Source organism: Cyanistes caeruleus, chromosome 1 (genome assembly GCF_971803275.1).
Source record: "Cyanistes caeruleus chromosome 1, bCyaCae1.hap1.1, whole genome shotgun sequence".
Taxonomy (NCBI): domain Eukaryota; kingdom Metazoa; phylum Chordata; class Aves; order Passeriformes; family Paridae; genus Cyanistes; species Cyanistes caeruleus.
In genome coordinates this window covers 47,627,103-47,645,883 of record NC_141701.1, presented here as the reverse complement: position 1 = coordinate 47,645,883, position 18,781 = coordinate 47,627,103, and the positions used below count along the sequence as shown (strand labels likewise).

General features: G+C 37.4%; 1 protein-coding gene and 1 long non-coding RNA gene across 9 annotated transcripts in view; one reads left to right on the top strand and one right to left on the bottom strand.

The window, feature by feature from the left end:
- Positions 1–18,781, top strand: part of MIB1 (MIB E3 ubiquitin protein ligase 1) — a 77,872-nt gene that overhangs the window by 46,702 nt on the left and 12,389 nt on the right. For 4 of the 8 annotated variants that reach the window (XM_086890449.1, XM_023921253.2, XM_023921254.2 and 1 more), the window contains exons 13-18: positions 5,200–5,332; positions 5,732–5,818; positions 8,532–8,693; positions 13,450–13,631; positions 14,838–15,030; positions 17,286–17,364. In XM_086890449.1, the coding sequence (XP_086746575.1) occupies positions 5,200–5,332; positions 5,732–5,818; positions 8,532–8,693; positions 13,450–13,631; positions 14,838–15,030; positions 17,286–17,364 (836 nt within the window). The remainder of the gene's footprint in view (positions 1–5,199; positions 5,333–5,731; positions 5,819–8,531; positions 8,694–13,449; positions 13,632–14,837; positions 15,031–17,285; positions 17,365–18,781) is intronic. The other 4 variants (XM_086890458.1, XM_086890474.1, XM_023921255.2 and 1 more) reach the window with 1 other exon arrangement.
- Positions 16,924–18,145, bottom strand: LOC147655482 (uncharacterized). The gene is made up of 2 exons (XR_015287270.1): positions 18,045–18,145; positions 16,924–17,011 (listed from the first exon to the last, which is right to left on the bottom strand). It is a non-coding gene; the product is annotated as an uncharacterized LOC147655482 (long non-coding RNA).

Below are 18,781 nucleotides of genomic sequence, written 5' to 3'. Positions count from 1 at the left end.
AAATCAGGAGTCTGGCAGGTTGTTTCACTTGCTAGAAAATGATGTGTCTGTAGAGCAAACATAATGCAGGAACTGAAGTGCAGGGGAAAAAAGTGGGATTGTATCTTTCAGTAGCAATTGAAGTTAAATGTGCGTATACAGATTGTGAAGTAGCCTTTCTAATTTTCTCTGCCAAAGTATTTGTTTGTAAAAAACCTTAACAAACAATCCCTGAAAGGCCAAACAAACCAGCCCCACCCCACCACTATCCCACAAACCCTCAACCTTCTTAATTTACTTCTGCATTCAAATTTACATTATGCATTCAAATTTCCATTGGTGGCAGAGAATCTCTAGTTTTTGTTCATGTATTTTTAAACAGGGTGCAAGGTTGCTTTTGCAGTTAAGACTGCTAAATCTGGAATTGCTTTTATACAATGAGATGCTGGCTTCATCTTGTTCACAAATACTTTTATCTTTTTTCCATATAAATCTATACTTAAATGTTGTATTCTCTGACAATACTGATGAGCATCAGCAAAAGTTCCATGAGCAAAGTACTGCATGAAACCCAACATTTTTATAAGTAGGTTGGTTATGAATAATATACCATATGCTAACTTTTCATCGTAAGAACAGTTTTATTTTCTGTATGTTTAATGTTGATAAACATTAAACATTTGATGTTGAAACAAGTGCTCTGTGTGGCTAAAAGTGAATTAGTGTATTGTTCACATCTGTGACATATCTTACATTGCAAATACACAATTCACACTGCTGAATCTGAATTTCCATGGCAAGAGTTTGAATGAGATGATCTGTACTGTCTCTTCCAACCCAAATGATTCTGTGATCCTGTATGCATTAAGCTGTGGTTCCAGACTCTCTAAAAATCTGTATTTAAAAAGAAAAAAAAGAAAGTATTACTCATGTGGCAGGGTCAAATAAAGATGCATGTAACAGCAGCATTTTCTGTTACTCTTCTGCATCTCAAACTAAATGTAGTGCCATATTAGTGGATGTTCCTTTGACGAAATCACTTGTAACTGTTGCAGCTGTTGAAAGTCTGTCATTTTATGGGGATGAATTCTTTTGGGCAGTATAAGTCAGTGTACCTCCAACAGCTGCACCTGGGGAAGCTGCAGATACCTCCATCTCAGCCCCCTATACGCACCTGAGCTTTCCTTTTTGACTGAGCACATGTTTAGCTCCTTGAAAAGAAGCAATGGTTTACTTATCCCTGTTGAAGCTTTACAGATAACTCCCTCAAAAATTCTCACTGAAGTTTTTCTCTTGTTGTTCCATTAGAAATTTTCAGAGGTTGTAAATGGTCATCCAATGCAAAAAGGCCCAAAACTTCATGAGCTTCCTGCCAAGCTGAAAATACTGCAGACCAGCAAATGCCAAAGCTTGCCTGTAACAAATTTTTTTATTGGTGATGCTTCAGTAATAATGTATGGATAGCATAGTCATGGCGTAAGTTCAGTGTTTCAATAAAGAGTTTTAAGCATTGCATCAATAATCTTTGCAGCTCCTCAGACAGCCATGTAATCTGTTACAGTTGAATACACTAAAGATGATAGCTTGAGAAGTTTTCTGTAGTTGTTTTCACGATCAGGGTTACTAATAGATTTGCTGATTTCTTGATCTTTTCAATACAACTGCAGTGAAAGCAGTCTGTAGTTCATTTAATGTATACAAGATAAAAGCGAGTTGTCACATCTATGTGGTGTATACAGGGCAATACAACCCAGGTTCTTCTGTAACACTTCATGGGGAAGAGTGAATCAAGAATTACTGTGTAATTGGCAAAATTAATTCTCTAATGTGACTTTGTATGATGTATGCCTATTCCAGTGAGTGCTGCTCTGAATGGTAGCCACTTAGCTGTCAAAATTTTGGCAGTAGCTCTAGAAAATCCTGTAAAAATTGAAAGAAACTACCTCTCATCTAATGAGGAGGAGGATGCAGCCACTGAGCGGAATTTACCATTGTAGCATTTTAATATCTTGCAGAATTTTAAGGTGTCATTCCATGAAACAGTCCTTCTATCTTCCTGTCCCATAATATAGCATGGCCTGGAAGAGATATATAGTCTTTATCTGAATAAAAAGAAACAGCTGAGTTCCTGGCCCTTTGATGATTTGCTGTGATCAGTAAGATGAAAATCTATTCCACACAGAAGCCATTTATTTGTTTTGGTGGTCCTTCTGTTTTTCCAGTAAGACCAATGCATCTTAAAAGCATCCAAAAATGTAGCAGGCATCTCATTTCTCTGAAAGCAAGATACCTCCAAATATTTTTTAGTCAAACTTCAGATAAAAATTATTCTGGTATAAGACAGCAAACTAAAGATTTGAAAGAGGATATGGTAAGGATAACACACAGATACTAAGATGAGTGATTTTCTTCACAGCATACAAAATACTGAGTCAGTTGGTTTCTTATTTGTGTTTCAAAGATGAGGTGTATTAAAGAAATGTCAGTAGTATTTCTGAACTACATTTACATATTGAGACATCTGATGAAGTGTGTCAATGTACTTTAAATTTTATTTATCTGTGGAGTTGGCAATTTTCTTATTTCCTTACTGAAGAAAAGAATATAAAATATCATTGGGTTGTTTAGGACAGTTTATTGTTTAGTGACTAGAGCTACTTTGGAGACAGGTTGGCTGTAATTGAAGTGTTGATGCACTTCCATAGTATTCTTCAAGTTGTAGTTGCAGTTTTAAGATTTTTTTTAATATTTCTTTTAAGGCTATTGTTGCTTCACCTTTTCCTGGTCACTCAGTCATATTGCTTCTGTCAGTCATAGGGAATTTTTAGGAATTCTTTATTGTGTTTTTAGACTATCCATAGTAGATACCCTAGAGCTTTATGGGGTCTTAAGAAGCACTGAGCCTGGCAGGTGAAGATAAAGAGCTTATATGACATGATGCTCTGTGGGCAGCCACTATAGAAGGCTTGTTGTGCTGTTGGCACTCTGTATCAGCCCAGCATTCTGAAGAGCTGGTGTGGTGGTGTGCCCAGATACCAAGCACAAACCATAGTGCTCCAGACATGCTCCCTCCCTAAAGCGGCTTAACACAGTTCTGATAGTGCCAAGATTTGAAAATATGGCATCATTGCATTACAAAATAGATTGTGTTTATCAGTGCAACTGATACTGGTTTATTGTGCCACATTTCATAAAGCTTTGGTAACTTGAATTTTACTAAATTATATAATTAATTTTGAAAAATCCTGCATAAGTGAATCTCTCAAAGAATTAATGTTACCATTATTTTTTTCTGAAGTATTCTAGTCTTTTCTTCCTAGTGCATTTGAGAGCTGTAGAAGGTGTTATGAGCAGAAGCTGAGTAATGGCTCACAATGAGCAATGTACAATCTGTTATGTGTTGTTGTTTTATATTGCTGTGTTGTAAGTGATTTGGACTGTGAGGAAGAAAGAACCTTTCTGCCAGGAAAACAAAAAAATCTTGAGAGACTGAGAATGCCTTCTGTCCACTCTGAGGAGGACAAACATCCAGAACATCTTGGCTATGGATGTTCCATGTAGCAGCTGGTTTTCTGTGGGTTTGTATGATCCTGTGACCTGAAAACTGGTTAGTTGTGATTCCTTTGGGCACTCGATTCTGGGGGCAAAAAAGTGTCACTTAATACACCATTCTGGCAGCTGCAGCATAAGTGTGAAACCAGGGGTTTATGTTGTGCACTCAGTAGCAGGAAAACATGGAGATGCTTATTAAGCAAGGTGTCTTACAGGAGCATCTGAGCAGTGTGTAGGAGGGAGCGCACTTCCTTATTGGTACAGTAGTCTACCTCACAGACTTCTCTGCTTTCAAAGAGGGCTCATTATGGTGAGCTCTGCTCAGACACTGCTTTTAGTTTTTTTGATAGGAGACTGGTTGGTTTGTCCTAAAAGAGAGCTTAGGAGTGAATAGCACTTCACCTCAGTGTGAATGTTCAAGGCAACAGATGGTTGGAATTAACTGGGAGCTCAGTTATTACTTGACAGGGCAATCATTCATACCTTTGGAGGGTATTTTTGAGTATAAGCTGAGAGGTTCAATTTATGAGGCTATCTCTGAGGATTATTGAGATTGCACATTTTTGATACCAGAACTCTAATGAAAAACTTTCATTTAATTCAGAAACATTCTCTGCCTTGCAAGGCAGTGTGTGACTGAACGATTCCACTTGCATTAGCAAGTATTACTTGTGTTTTAAAAGTTTGAATTTTGTCCAGAAGTTCTGTTTCTCCTGTAGATAGCATGTTCCATCAACAGTAGGGAAACATCAGATGACAGGTTTCTTGGCACAGGATTGTAGCGGTTTCTGATTTTGTGTTTGTCTTTAAGGAACTGTCATAAGGGAGCTGCATATGCTGTTGATAAAGATAAGACAATAAGGGGTTTATGTTTGGTAACGTATGTATTCCAAAAGCTAAGCGAAGACATGTAAGCTTAAGAAAACTGTTTCTCAGAGAATACAAGATTGAGCAATTTGTATATCTAGCATTGTGTTGTTAATACCCTTAACTCTTTCAGTCTAACTTTTTCGGTCTTTGGACTTCATGGATTTTACTCGGCTTTAATACTTGTAGTAATCGAGTTGCTTTTCCCCACCCTACCCCCTGACTACCAGGCACTGCCATGGTGTTTATATTCAACCATTATATGTTAAGAAAATATCCTACTAGTACTCACTTCACAGTTTCAGCATTTATTTTGTCTGTGCTTAAGAGATCTTGCTCCATTTTCTTTCTCAGAAACGAAATTTTAATTGTTACAGCACATGGCATCAATTTATAAAGTGATGATTTTAAAGAAATCTAATGTAGTGGAACTTGGTCATTAAATACTTAAGTAAAGATTTTAAGGGAGAAAATTATTTTGTCTACATTTCAGAATTTGTTTGAATACGTCTTTAATGTAATTTTTACTGCTAGGTAGCATTCTTCTGAAAAACAAACCTGATCCTCACACTGTTCCAGGCATTGTGTGGTTTGTTTGTGTGCTTTAACTAGAAGAAAGTGAACATTAAATTATTCTGCTTTGGAACTGTTGGTATAGCTTTTCACCCACTTTTTCTGTTTGAAAAGAAGATGAAAATTATTTTAGCCACTACTACGTAGTTCTGAGAATTGATGTTGTCCTACTGTTGTCATTCAGCATATGTTGTAGGGGTGTTTATGCCATCTCTGTATTTTTTGTAGCGCAATGCGTGTGTTGTTGTCCAAGTTACCACGACCGTGGATTGTTGATGAGAAAAAAGATGATGGTTACACTGCCTTACATCTGGCAGCTCTCAATAATCATGTGGAAGTGGCTGAACTTCTGGTGCATCAGGTAGGACTCTTTTCTCAGGAGAATTTAAATGTCATGCTTTGGTTAACCTGATGTGAAATTAATTTGGTTAATCTGATGTGAAAATAGTTGGCTGCTTTACGCCTGCAGTTGCAATGTGGAAACAGTGGAGCAGGAAAGGACGTGTTGAGCTCTAAAGGTCAGACTTGCCTTTGAGATTGTTGCAATGGCCTAATGGTGCAGAGGGACTGAAAAATCTGATACCTAGTTTCACTCAACAGATTAACATCTATACTTAGAATAATTGAAGTGTTTAATAACTTCTCTTCTCAAATCCTCTAACTTGGAATTGTATTCAGGGTGATAGTGTCCTAATGGACTGCCTTGCCTATAGATGAGTTGGTGGGATGATAATGTTCTAATGCTTTGAATATCTTGCAGGGCAATGCTAACCTGGATATCCAGAATGTTAACCAGCAAACTGCTCTTCATCTTGCTGTTGAACGACAGCATACACAAATTGTTAGGGTAAGTATCTTATTTACAGTAAGCCATATGGTTAATGGCATTTGACTAAAGCTGATGGCAGCTGTTAAAATATGAATACTTCATGAACATTAAAAAAATTATTTGACAACATATAGTCACTGCATGTTTGTTTGATGGATTTTGTTTAATTCAGAAGCCTGCCAACTTGCACAGAAGGTCAGTCAGCAATATGAACGCCACTTGAGGCATGCTAAATTTTTGTACATGTACATTATGGTTTCTTCTATGTGCTTGCCAATTCCACCATCCTTTCTTGTTTAGTCAGGAAGAATGTGTTCAGCTGTTACTTGTTTGAATCTTGTGGTGCTGTAAGAGAACCTTCAAATAGCATTTCTGATGTCTTTTGCTGTATGAGTAATTATTCTTCCTCATTGCTTTGCAAATTGTAACATGAAACATCTTTATATGACCTTAACTACTTTCAGTCTCTGTTTAGCATTCCCTGCTCTTAGCTTGGCAGACCTATAAGCAGATAACAATAGTAAAAGGTGAAAGAAATGTTACCCTGGTTTTTTGCTCATGGGGTTACAAAAGTTAAACTTAACAAACCTTTGTTACTAGCACAGGAAGTGTGAGTCTGGCATAGCTTGCTGTTTCTGGCCTGTGTGCACTGTGAATCAGGACCTGTGTGGCTGAGTGTTTGCCTTGCCCACTGTGGGCTTTTGAGGCTCAGACAGAGCACTCACTGCTATCAGAGTGGATACATCAACCTGACCTTGGCCTTTGGTGTAATTTTTTTGTCTTTGTAGAGTCATTTTGTATGAAAAACTGTCTCTTATTCAGGCGTACACAGAATTTCCCCCACTATGCAGATCTGCGTTCTTTCAAGTGTTATTTTACCATAAGGTTTCTCCCTCTCTGAGGGCTGATGGGTGTGATCCCATTACAGTGAAACATGTGATATGGCCCTATATCTGGAACTGCTTGCTACCAGAAGAATGGTTTCCTAGAGTCAGTGCCACTTGCATCCTGCAAGGTATTTGCAGCTGTTTGGTGAACTCTTGTGGCCTTCTGGAATTCACACAGTACCTGGGAATACAATATTAATGTAGCAGATGAGCAGGAAGGTAGGCACATAGAAGAGCTAGCGTGTGTATTTGACTGACATGCTTATATCTGAGAATGTTTAAATGAATGACCCTGTAGAGTATCCATTTTTCAGAGGTGGATTAACTTTAAGAAGTCCTAAAATAGCTCATGCAGACATGCAAAGAACATGTTGGCTCCATATTTCAAAATTAATTCCTATTGGATACCTTCCAGGGCTGGGTTTGTACCCTCAGGCATTTGTGGAATAGTGGTCAAAGGTAGCAGGGTTCTTTTAAAAGTCCTACTGCCATGACAAAGGGCAGTGGTTTGCCTTTTTTTAATTATTATTTTTAAACTTCTGCAAAGATTCTGAAATTCTGTGGTAGTCAAGGATTCCAGGAGAAACTCTAAGCAGTAAAGAGCTGACACTTTGGCAGACACAAGATATGAATATGAGAAAAGAAATTGGGCTAGAGTAAGTCCATTTAGAGAGTGTAAGTAGTTGAGACTAGACTGTGTCAACTATTGACTGGTTTTCTTGGTTTCATTTGTGGAAGAAATGACTGGGGAAAATGGTAAGCTGCAAATAATTATAGTAAGATACTTCCTTGGAAATTAGGCTTTGAACTCCTTTTAAGCTATTTTCCTTTTAGCCAGTTCTGCAGTCTGAGGTTCTTTGGTTCTGAGAAACTGAGCTCCTTGCAAGCATGTGAATTCTAAAGAGGGAGATCACTCTTTGTGTATTCCTGTTTTTAGATTATGCCTTTTGTCTCTGCTGCTGATCCCAGTTTTGCAGAGTAGCAGAAGCTCAAAAACTGAAGTTAAAACCTCAACTGCTGCCTGCAGGTTTCTGAATGGTGACAGTGACAGGGTTTAATTTTCAGGGACAGTTAGTATTATTTTGTCAGCATGTATTGATTGATTTGTTCAACAGCATATTTAACGAAGTTCTGGTGGCTTGAATTATGGAAGGGCTGTATGCAAAGGCCATAGGAATAGGAGGGCCTGTGCAGCCTTGTGCTTGTTTTGTGTCATGTGAACAGGAACGGGTGTCTAAAATTAGCTTTAGAGACAAGTCTTATGGTTCATTACTTTCCAAAGTGTTCTGAGAGAGGTTTTAATAGTGTCATTGGTTTTTATGTCTTCTCCTGAATTAGGGTAAACTGAAGTACATGCTTAACTACTTTGCTAATGCGAAGACACTGTAAATTAAGTTTTAAAGTTCAGCATGGTGTGAAAGTGGTGATTTTTGAGGTCATTGAAATCTAATAGTTAAGAATATATACCTATCTTAAGTATTGCACATACTGCTGTAATATATTACATTGTTTGTAGGCTGTCTTACAAGAATTAAAGGCTAAGGAAGTAGAAAGAATTCCCTAAAATTGTATCTTTCGTAGCACTCAGAGCCCAGGCAGGCATTAGCCTTCTGCTGAAATAAGCTTGATGCTTGAGACAGATAAATGCTTTGGTTGAGGGCTGAGCTCCAGGTATGGAAAATAAATTTAAATTAATTCAGCTGTGAATTGTAGCAAGATAGGAAGTAGCCCGTTTGAGCCTCCTAGAGAATCCTAAACTATAATTCTATGGAACTATTTCTAAAAGGAATAAATAGGGAGGTGTTTTGTTTGTTTTTTCCTTAATGTGGGTTCTCTCTTTCCAGCTCTTAGTCCGTGCAGGTGCTAAATTGGATATTCAGGATAAAGATGGGGATACTCCCCTGCATGAAGCCCTGAGACACCACACCCTGTCGCAGCTCCGCCAACTCCAAGACATGCAAGATGTGGGCAAGGTAGATACTGCTTGGGAGCCATCAAAGAACACAGTAAATAAAACACATTTATTTATTTATTCTCTTTTTCCCTCTGTATAAGTGTCTCTTTGTCTAGTTCTGTACTGTTGGACTGGTTTTTGGCAGCATGAGTTTATATAGACATTCTGCATTAAATTGTAGTGCAGGCACAAATCATATTGTTGTATGTGACTTTTCGTGTGCAGCCATTGCCTTTTTTGAATAAAAAGAGGGTTATGTAGCTCAAAAAATATTTTTACAAATTTCTCTTCTATAGTGAACACGTATGGCTGCCAAAAAAATCAAAGTTTAGCTCTTTTGAAAAAAGAATTAAACTGTATTACAGTACAGAATAAGACTGAAATAGTTTTCTGTGATTCAGCATCTTGCATGTTTTCATAGCTTTAATTGCCTAGTTGCTTCTATACCTTTCTAAAAGTATGTTCTGCTAGAACAAGGCATTCATAATTTTGTATGTTTATTGATATGTGTATTTTTGACAGAGTTCATTTCAGAAATTGTGCTGTAGTAAGGAAATAGTTTAAAAGCCTCCAGATAATAAAAATGTTCTACTGAAAAAAAAAACTCTCACACCCAGAAATCTGTGTGAACCCTTTATGAAAGGTGACTTTATAGTTTGCCTGAGAAACAAAGGAGAAATATAATTATGGAGCAATTCAGATTGAGAAAAATAAACTTTTTTTTTTTTTTTTGGTATTAAAGATGCACAACATACTGATGGATCAGATCTGCTAAACCATTAGTTACCAGTATAATTTTTTTCTAATTTCAACTGTGGGTTAAAATAAGAAATTTTTGTTGTTGTTGTTCTTGCATTTCATTTAGAAAAGACAAATACACCAACTTTATGAATAAGTCTTTGTTCAAAACAATAATTCCACTGTAAAAAAAAATTTTTCAGATTGGTTACTTAAGCTCACTGAAGTACACTGGAATAAGCTTTGAAAGAGATTTGAAGTATGACTAGCATGTATAGAGAAAACGCATGTGTCCTTTGAAATGAGACAAGAAGAGCGGTTACAGCTCAGTTGTTTCCGTGATCTGAAATGGACTCTGTGAGAGCTGTCTGGAATACTTTGTGTTCATGTGTTTAACTGTGGAATGAATGGAGATTTTTTTTCCTCAGATACAGCATTTCATAAATTGGTTTCTCTGCCCAGTTTTATTAATGGCATCCACAATGAAACTAGAGTTGTGTATTGAGTTTTGAGGGTTTTAACAGAAGAAGTGGGGTTTTTTTCCCCATCACCCTTTAACTTTCTCATTGGGGGGATTTTACATATTAGAGAATTAAGTTTTATTTCTAGTTTTATTTGACAAGTGTCCTTGGTTTAAACCAAAAGTGTAATTTTAAAAAAAAATTCCATGGAAATAAAGAGCAGGCAAAAGATAGCATGAGAAGCAAAGAAAAAAAATTCCCTCATCATTGTATCTCTGATCACCTAAAAATGTTTTAAAGTTTTAAAAAAAGTATGATCAACCAATACTTCCTCTCCTTTCTCAGCATGATCAAACTATTGGTCATTTGTTTGCGCTTTGTTTAGCTGCAGAGAAAATTTTTACCAAACTAACAAATTTGGGAGGTTTAAGTGGTGTGGAGAAGATAAGTTCTGTCGGAGATGAAAACTTGCTTTTTTTCGTTTTATGTGAAATGTAAAAGATGGAGTAAATATAGCTGAAAATGCTTTACGATGATCAGCAAATCAAACCAAATCAAACTGGGGTTTTTTTTGTGAAAAACAGTAAATAAGAACAATACTTGTACCTATGTAGCTTTATTTAAATGGCGGTAAGGTCAAAAATCTATAAACTAGACTTTACCATTAAACAGTTTTAAATATTAAGCTGCCTTTGACTCAAAATTGAATATCAACAAAGACAGAATTGAAGCTGTGAAAAAATGTGCAGGCATCTGGACCTTTAAAGCTACCCAAGGACACATTGGTAATTTGTCTTGTTTGGAATTGCAAATACAAGTGATAGATAATAGAAGATAAATCGGATTAATAATTTAGCCTGGGAATCAGTAAGGCTTTCTTTTTGTAAATGTGGTTACTTAAATTGAAGGTTTGTTTAGGGAGATTTTTTTATTATTCTTCATTAATTCCTTTAAAGGTGGGAAGTGTGTCAGATTTCATTAGGCTAAGTGATAGCAACACATCTCTGTAAGTACTTAGTATTTTAGAGCTCATTTTTGCTTGGCTCTATTTTAATTAATTTTGGACTGCTGTCTTGGAGATTCCAACCTACTGAGGCCTGTAGGGTGCCTCTTTGGTACTTGAACAAATAATTATTTCTATTTTTGTTTTAGTAATAAACTGAAAAGTTTCATCTGCAGGATTTTAGAGCTTTTCCATACTGATCAAGTTGGTTGGACAGCAACTCACTGAAATTGTATGATTTGTTACTTTTTACTTTGACCACTGTTTAAAATATGAAACAATACATTTTACTGATTATCATTAATTTACTTCATAAATGGAACTAAATGGAATGAATTCTTTAATAATTTTTTTTTTTTAGTAGTTCCTTGTGATTGCAAACGTTACGCCTGTTGGAACAGGCTCCCCAGGGAAGTGGTCACAGCGCCAAGCCTGCCAGAGTTCAAGAAGCTTTTGGACAATGATCTCAGGCACCTGGTGCAAATCCTAGGGCTGTCCTCTGCAGGGGCAGGAGTTGAACTTGATGATCCTTGTGAATTCCTTCTAACTCAGGATATTCTATTTTACATCTAAAACAATTTTTGTCAGGTTTCTTAGGTTGGTTTTTTGATAGGCTATTTAAAATGGATGTAGTTAACAATCTTGATAGTACACAAAGCCCTAGTCATTTTAGGTACCACTCTGAAAAACATTTTTGTGCTCAGGTGCTATGAGAAGTGAACCCCATTTCTTTAAATCATTTTCAAGTTTTCCATCCAGCATATTGTTGTGATTGTGCTGCTGGGAGGAGAAATTTTCTGAAGTATAGTCTCTACCACCACAAAAATGTCATTTGAATTACTTGATTACAGATGCACTGTTCTGGCCTAGAGTACACATTTATTTATCCTAAATAAATGTAATATTCCCAGGGTCATTCTGTGTAATTTATTTTAATATAAGTGTCTTTCTGACCTTTAAAATGCTTTTAATGGATGCCACTGCCTAAATCCTAACTTAAAAGAAAGAAACTAATGGGAAAGTGTTTACTGCTTCAAAGGTAGCTTACTAGTTACAATTACTTAGATTATATTTATACAGTTTTCATGGATTAAATTGAGAGTAGTGAATTGGCTGGGACTGGACTGTGTTGATGTGTTTGAGGGTTAGCCCCCTCCAGAGATAATTTGCTGCAGCCATACTGGGCACTAAGACATCATAATGGAGAATATTTTGTGCCTGTGCTGTTTTGTGGTATTCTCATTCTTTGTGCCTGAAAAGTTGCATGCTTATTGAGAAATGTCATAGAATACAATGTTGTCCTGGTGTTTTCAAATTGTTCAGCCTGCCAGAGGCATTTTAGAACCTAGGGTTTTTGTGACCAGTGTAGATGACCATTCCATGATGACACTGCCAACCCTGGAGCACATCAGTTTCACTGGGTGTTGTGCTGTCTTAATGTTGGCTGGATTAGTAGTACGGTCCAAAGTACCAGGGCTGAAGCTGAGTGAAATCTCTGTTTTGCTTCAGCCAATGCTGTAATTGAAGTGCAGAAAAATGGCCTCAATTGATAAATTAAAATTTTCTGTTATCTGAACACCATGAAACAATTCGTTTCCATAACTTCCTGATTTTCGTGGTATAAAGCCTTTGCAGCTCTACTGTTCTTACCTAATCATGAGTAAGAATGCAGGAGGAGTATCTGAATTCATTGTGACCTTCAGTAGTCTTGTAGCCTCAGTGATACATATTGATAAAAGAACTTCTAATTTAAAAAAAATGTACAGACTGAGGTTTAAAAAAATGCTTCCTTAAGCAACTGGATTTCCTTGAGTTGGAGCTGCCCTAGCTTTGCCAAAGCTCTTGCTTTGAATAAAGTGTAGTGTAGTTTGCTGAGGGATTCTTAGTGATGCCAACAGTTCTGTGTTATACTTAAAGCATTTTATCTGACTGAACTTTAATACAAAAAAGATTTTGGGAGCAAGCCATCTGCTCTGGAGTAGGGGACTGCTCCTTGCTGGGCTGTGGTGGCGAGCCTTCCTAGTGTTTCTAGCTGACCCTGTGAAGCAGTAACATGAGGATATGTAACAGCTGTAAAAGGGCAAAGTAGCATTATGTGATTAGACGTGTGTGTGTTTTAATCCATCCAGGCTGAGACTGAAACTGAGTTAATTTGTTGGGCAGGTACTTACTTGCTGGACAAAAAGTAGATGTGCATTCATTTCCCTGCTCAACTGTTTTCAGTCCAGGTGTGGTGGTAGCATTTTGTCTGAACTTAGCAATTTGAGTATATACTGAAGCGTGTTCTGAATATACCCACTGGAACTTTGCCCTTTACAGTGCTTACATAGAAGGACAGCCACTTCACATGTGAGTGTAGGTGTGCAGGGGATTGAGTGCTTCAGTAGCTGAACAATTCCTTGCTGAATTTAGTTCCCTAGAGGAAAACTGAATATAGCTGACTCAAAATGAAGCAATTGTTTTGATTTTAGTTCTAGAGATGTTTCCTTGGGCTTACATGTTTATGCATATATGTGCATGTGCACAAATCAAGTAGCTTTCCTTTAGCCAGATGATTCTTAACTGTTTAGAGAATCTTTCTTGTTTACGTATTTGTTTTCTTTTAGTTAATAATGGGTCTTGGCACTCAAGGAGCAGAGAAGAAGAGTGCTGCATCTATTGCCTGCTTCCTGGCAGCCAACGGGGCTGACCTCGGCATTCGTAACAAGAAGGGTCAGTCCCCTCTTGATCTCTGCCCTGATCCAAGTCTCTGTAAAGCATTGGCTAAATGTCACAAAGAAAAAGTCAGGTTTGTATATTCATAAAATACATAGTTTCCAAATCTCTGCTTTCCACAGATTAACTGATTTATTTAAAATGTCGAGCTTTTAATTAGCAATAGTTAATGAAAACATACGAATCTGGGGGTCTGGTGGGGTTTTTTGTATGTGTTTTTTGGGTTTTTTTTTCCTTTTAATTCTTTGGGTTTTTATGGTACACTGAATGCTATTCACAAATACATTAATTGAAATTTACCCGAGTCTTAGAGGACTTCCATGCATATTAGTATGGGAGAGGGGAGAATGAGAAGGTGATAGTCTTCAGGTGGAGGTTAGTAGAACTTCACAAGAGGGTTTGGGAGAAAATCCCTGGAAGAGTAAATAACAAAGCGTTGCAAACAGGTCAGCCTGGGAAGTTGTGAAATCTCTGTCCAGACAACTTTTAATGACTGAAATGGGCAAAGCCCAGTATAAACTGATACAAATTCAGTGTTGATGCTGCTTTGTGAAGATCACCTCTCAACTCACTGAGTATCTGTTAATCTGAACAACGGTATGTTTCCGTGTAAAGAGAGCGAGGGGGTGGGTTTAGGAATTATGGTTTCAGTGAAATATCATGTTATCAGGGCCGTGCAGTATCAGATGATTCACCTTGTCCTAGTTATGTTCCACTGCTGTTGCTGCAAATGATTCTTATCCTTAATTCCTGTGTGGAAATCAAAACCGTACTTTTAAAATGTGACAAAGAGAGGCTGTTTTTATTGATGTTGCCCTGGTGAGGAGTAAGATTCTTCCTTTCGGAGTCAGTGTGTCTGTGTGTGTGTGTAAGGCTGGGCTCGCACGCCCTCTGCGGGCAGCGCAGCGCGGGGCTCCGGCCCGGTGTGCGGCACTGCCGGCCGTGGGACGGGCGAGGCCCAGGGGCTGCGTGTGCCCATCAGAATCACAGGGCACGTCTCTGCTACTAAAGCAAGCTCTTAGGACGAGGGGAAGGGACTTTTTATTCACGACAGAATATCCTGACTTGTGTGTCCTGTTTCTATACAGTGCCTTCTCCGAGTGTGCGACCTTGCAGTCCATTGTCAGCTGTAATTCTTGGAAAAAGCAGTTCAGATTGCTTATGGTCATACATTGATGCCTGAGTGCATTGGAGTATATAAGTGGCCAGTTGATGTGTATTTTAAATTGAGTGGGTGTTTTTTTATTCTTATATGTTTGACTGCAAGGTTTCTTTGTAGTGGCCAGGTTGGTTCCCGAAGTCCGTCTATGATCAACAATGATTCTGAAACCTTAGAAGAATGCATGGTGTGTTCAGACATGAAGAGAGATACTCTGTTTGGCCCATGTGGCCACATTGCCACGTGTTCTTTGTGCTCACCACGAGTGAAAAAATGCCTCATCTGTAAAGAACAAGTTCAGTCTAGAACAAAGGTAAAAGCCTCTGAAATTTATTTTTTCTTTTATAATGGAAAAGTAAAAGAAAAAAAGGAAAAAAGAGAGGTTAAAGAAATATATATCTTCTTTTATGTGGTATTATGCCTTACACATGTCTCACTGGATGGAATTAATTTTGCATCATAATGATAACTTGCTCTTTTCTGTTTGCCTGTCATACCTACCTCTCCCCCGCCTTGCAATGTCTTTATTGTTCAGGTCCTCAGAGTTCCTAATACAGTCACCTGAGGATGCTTTATTGAAATAGACTATTTCCCCCTACCATGGTATCTTTTCTTCATGTTAAGATAAATTGCTGCTTTTTCTGAAGTATAATTTCCCTCAGTAATACTGAGTTCTTCTATTCCTTAGGGCTGCTTGAAAGATGATTTGCCTGTAAACTGAGTTAATATGTGCTTGTTTGTGTAGTTAATAATTATTTTCAGCTTTCACCTTCTTTTTCTATGGAAAGACGTTCATTATGTATTTCTTTTCATTACGTTGTCTTTTTCCTTCAGAGAATCAACCGGTCATGCCCTATTTTGGAAACCAAGGTTTCTCAAATGGTTACTCCCAAATAGTTTTGACTATATGGGTACATCCTCTTGCTTTTCTGTTTTATTTTTTCCTTGTAATCACTAAGACTAGTTCTGGTTTCTTTTAGCTGTTAAAAAGAGAAATCATGTTCTGCGCTTGGATTTATGTTTGGTTTTGGATTGGCTTTGGGCTTTTTTTTTGTTTGGTTGGGTTTTTTTAGGAAACCAAACTGGTTTTGTTTTTTTTTTTTTACTTTCTCCAAACATATTTGATTGGTCTGCTTCTATGGTATGTTGTTTTTCCCTCCATCTCAGAGTAAGTATAAGAATTGTAAATATAAAGTTGCACTGGTTTTTCTATTCACTCTCTTATTCTTCTTATACTATTCACTGTACTGCATTGTGTATGTTCAAAAGCCAAATGTTAATATAGTGGGGAGCTTCTTTTCTCTAGATTTTCTTCATAGTCAATTAAAGGGTTCTGCCACTGGGTGATTTGGAGCAGCAAAGTGAGGGTTCTGCCCCTACTCATCCATCTGAAGAAGCTAATCTAAGGAAATCAGCTTTCCCAGGTGAAAGCTAAGCTTTGTGGATAACCTTGCTTTGATTTCTTTTGCTGAATTAATTTGAGAGATTGGAATATCTGGTCAATACTTCTTGTACTGTATATACTTCTACTTATTTTACTTTTCTGTATAAAAACTTGCAGTAGTATCTGCAAGGCTAAGAAATGATTGAATCAGGACAACAGTTCTATCAACTGGAAGAGTTGGCCTAGGCCTGTATAAATGGAATTGTATGTGATAACTATGACCATACTGCATATGCCCCATCCCTGGAAGTGTTTAAGGCCGGGTTTGATGTGGCCATCAGTAATCTGGTCTAGTGGAAGGTGTCCCTGCCCATGACAAGGGCTGGAACTCGAGAATCTTTAAGGTCCTTTTCAATCCATTTGATGATTCCATGATATATACAGCTCTCACTTAAAAGGACTTGAGAAACCCTGATGCAGAACATTTCTGTAAAAGTACCTTTTAAGTGAATTTCATCGGATCATAGAATGTTGGAAGGGGCCTTTGAAATCAGTTATGTAAACTGACATAGAATGCAATGCAGTGAGCACGGACATCTTCAATGAGATTAGGTTGCTCAGATCCCTGTCCAGCCTGACCTTGAATGTTTCCAGGGATGGATCATCTACCACCACTCTGGGTAACCTGTTTCAGTGTTTCATGACCTTCATCACAAAAAATTTATTTCTTATGTCTAGTCCAAATTGGCTTTCTTTTAGTCTAGAACTATTACTCCCTGTACTATTGCAGCAGGCCCAGCATAAAAGTTTGTTCCCATCATTCTTAAAAGGCACTTTTAATTACAGAAAGGCTGTAATAATGTCTTCTTGGAGACCTCTTCTCCAGGCTGATCAACCCTGATTTAAGTATCTGTGATGGAATAAAGAAGGAGAAAAGAAAAAAGAAAAATAAATTTATGCTGTCCTAACTGCTTCTCTGTTCCTGTCATTGTACTGAATGTATAAAAATTGCCAGCAAATATCTGTTATTAGAAGTTAGCGTGATAACTCATTTAAGTTGCATATTGATATGCTGAATTAGTTAAAAACCCCACTAGATGGAGATTCTTGAAGCCCACATGCCTTGCAAAGTAGTGTAGAGAGCAGGAGATACTTTGCTCACATGTATATGTTGTTCTTAACAGATTGAAGAATGCGTAGTATGTTCAGACAAAAAGGCAGCGGTGCTCTTCCAGCCATGTGGTCATATGTGTGCCTGTGAGAGTAAGTAACTTTACAAAATCTCTTTTTGAAATACTCATGAAACAGAATGCTTTTAATCCCATTACTAAAAGGTCATCAGTAATCTGATTTCAGGTTCAGTTTACTTGGTGTGATTGTCAGAATTTTGGCATTATTTGTCATGGTGATAATAATTGGGAGACAAAGTGGAGAATTTCAAAAATTTAGAAAGCGTGTGTGCTTTCATCTGAATTATGTGAGTAGGCTTTCTCATATTATAGAAGCAAGCCTACTACAGTATTGTGAGCACTTTGGAAGTAATTAGAATTAGTTTTGTTGTTTTGTTGCAGCTTTTTGAAAGCATTCAGATATACAGATGGTGTTTTAAAAAAATATTATAAATAAGTACTTACTCTGCTTTATTATTAATCTACAGATTTTCACAAGGGCTCTATTTTCCCCCAAAAGTCACATCATATATCTTTGTGAAGGGCACCAGTTATGGTTCATTTTGATTTATCCTATGTAGTGAAAAAATACATAGGAGATCTCCAGATTTTTTTTTTTGGTTTTGAGTATATATGGATGAGAATGCAGCTATCACCTTGTCTCCAGACATTTCAGGGCTTTGTTGAAGGGTCATTTCCCTATAGAAGAACAGTCCTTATTGATGCGCATCTACATAAGAGGGGAGGTAATAATTTCCATGAGTAACTGCTTACTTGGACTTGCTGAAAAAGTCTGGTTTCTTCCTCTGTTGTGGCTGAGGCAGCTGATGTCGAATCACTGATTATAGTTAGCCTGATCTGGCCTCTTTCAGTGTCTGCAGTTGAAAGATGATGAAAGAAGGTTTTTTGAATTGTTTCCCAGGAAAGAAGACAACAAAAAGATTCATTACTGTGGTGAAGGATTTCAGCAGCGCAGTACATGTTACCAAGTCTAAGCTGTAACAAGGACAGCAAAAGGATTAAAGCTGTAGATGTTTTCTTTCCCAGTTTTTTTTCTGGACATCTTGTTCAAGCAGGACAAGAGAGTCTTGGAGTTTGTGTATTTTATAGGATTCACTCTCTTGATTCATAGTAGCCTTTTAGCATTTATGTGACAGTAACTTGCCTTCAGTAGAAAAATTACGGCCCTCTTTCTAGAATTATATCAAAAAATGTAGGTTTACTTGTAGGGGTAAAGACCTGCACCTCTTTGCCCCTGGAGCATTGGGACCGTTTGTGAGATCCTGTGTTCTAAAGAAAAAAACAGATAGCCAGGACTTTCTTGGAAGTTCTGGTCTCAAATGTCTGATTACCTTTTAACTTCTGTAACTCTTGTGGACTAGACATCCATTTGGAGAAAGAGGAACTTATTCACTTGAAGTATCTTAAAAGGAGATAGAGAATAGATTTACTTTGAATCACAAACAGGACATTGTTTAGGTGTGATTTGAAGAAAATTATGTGAAGATAAA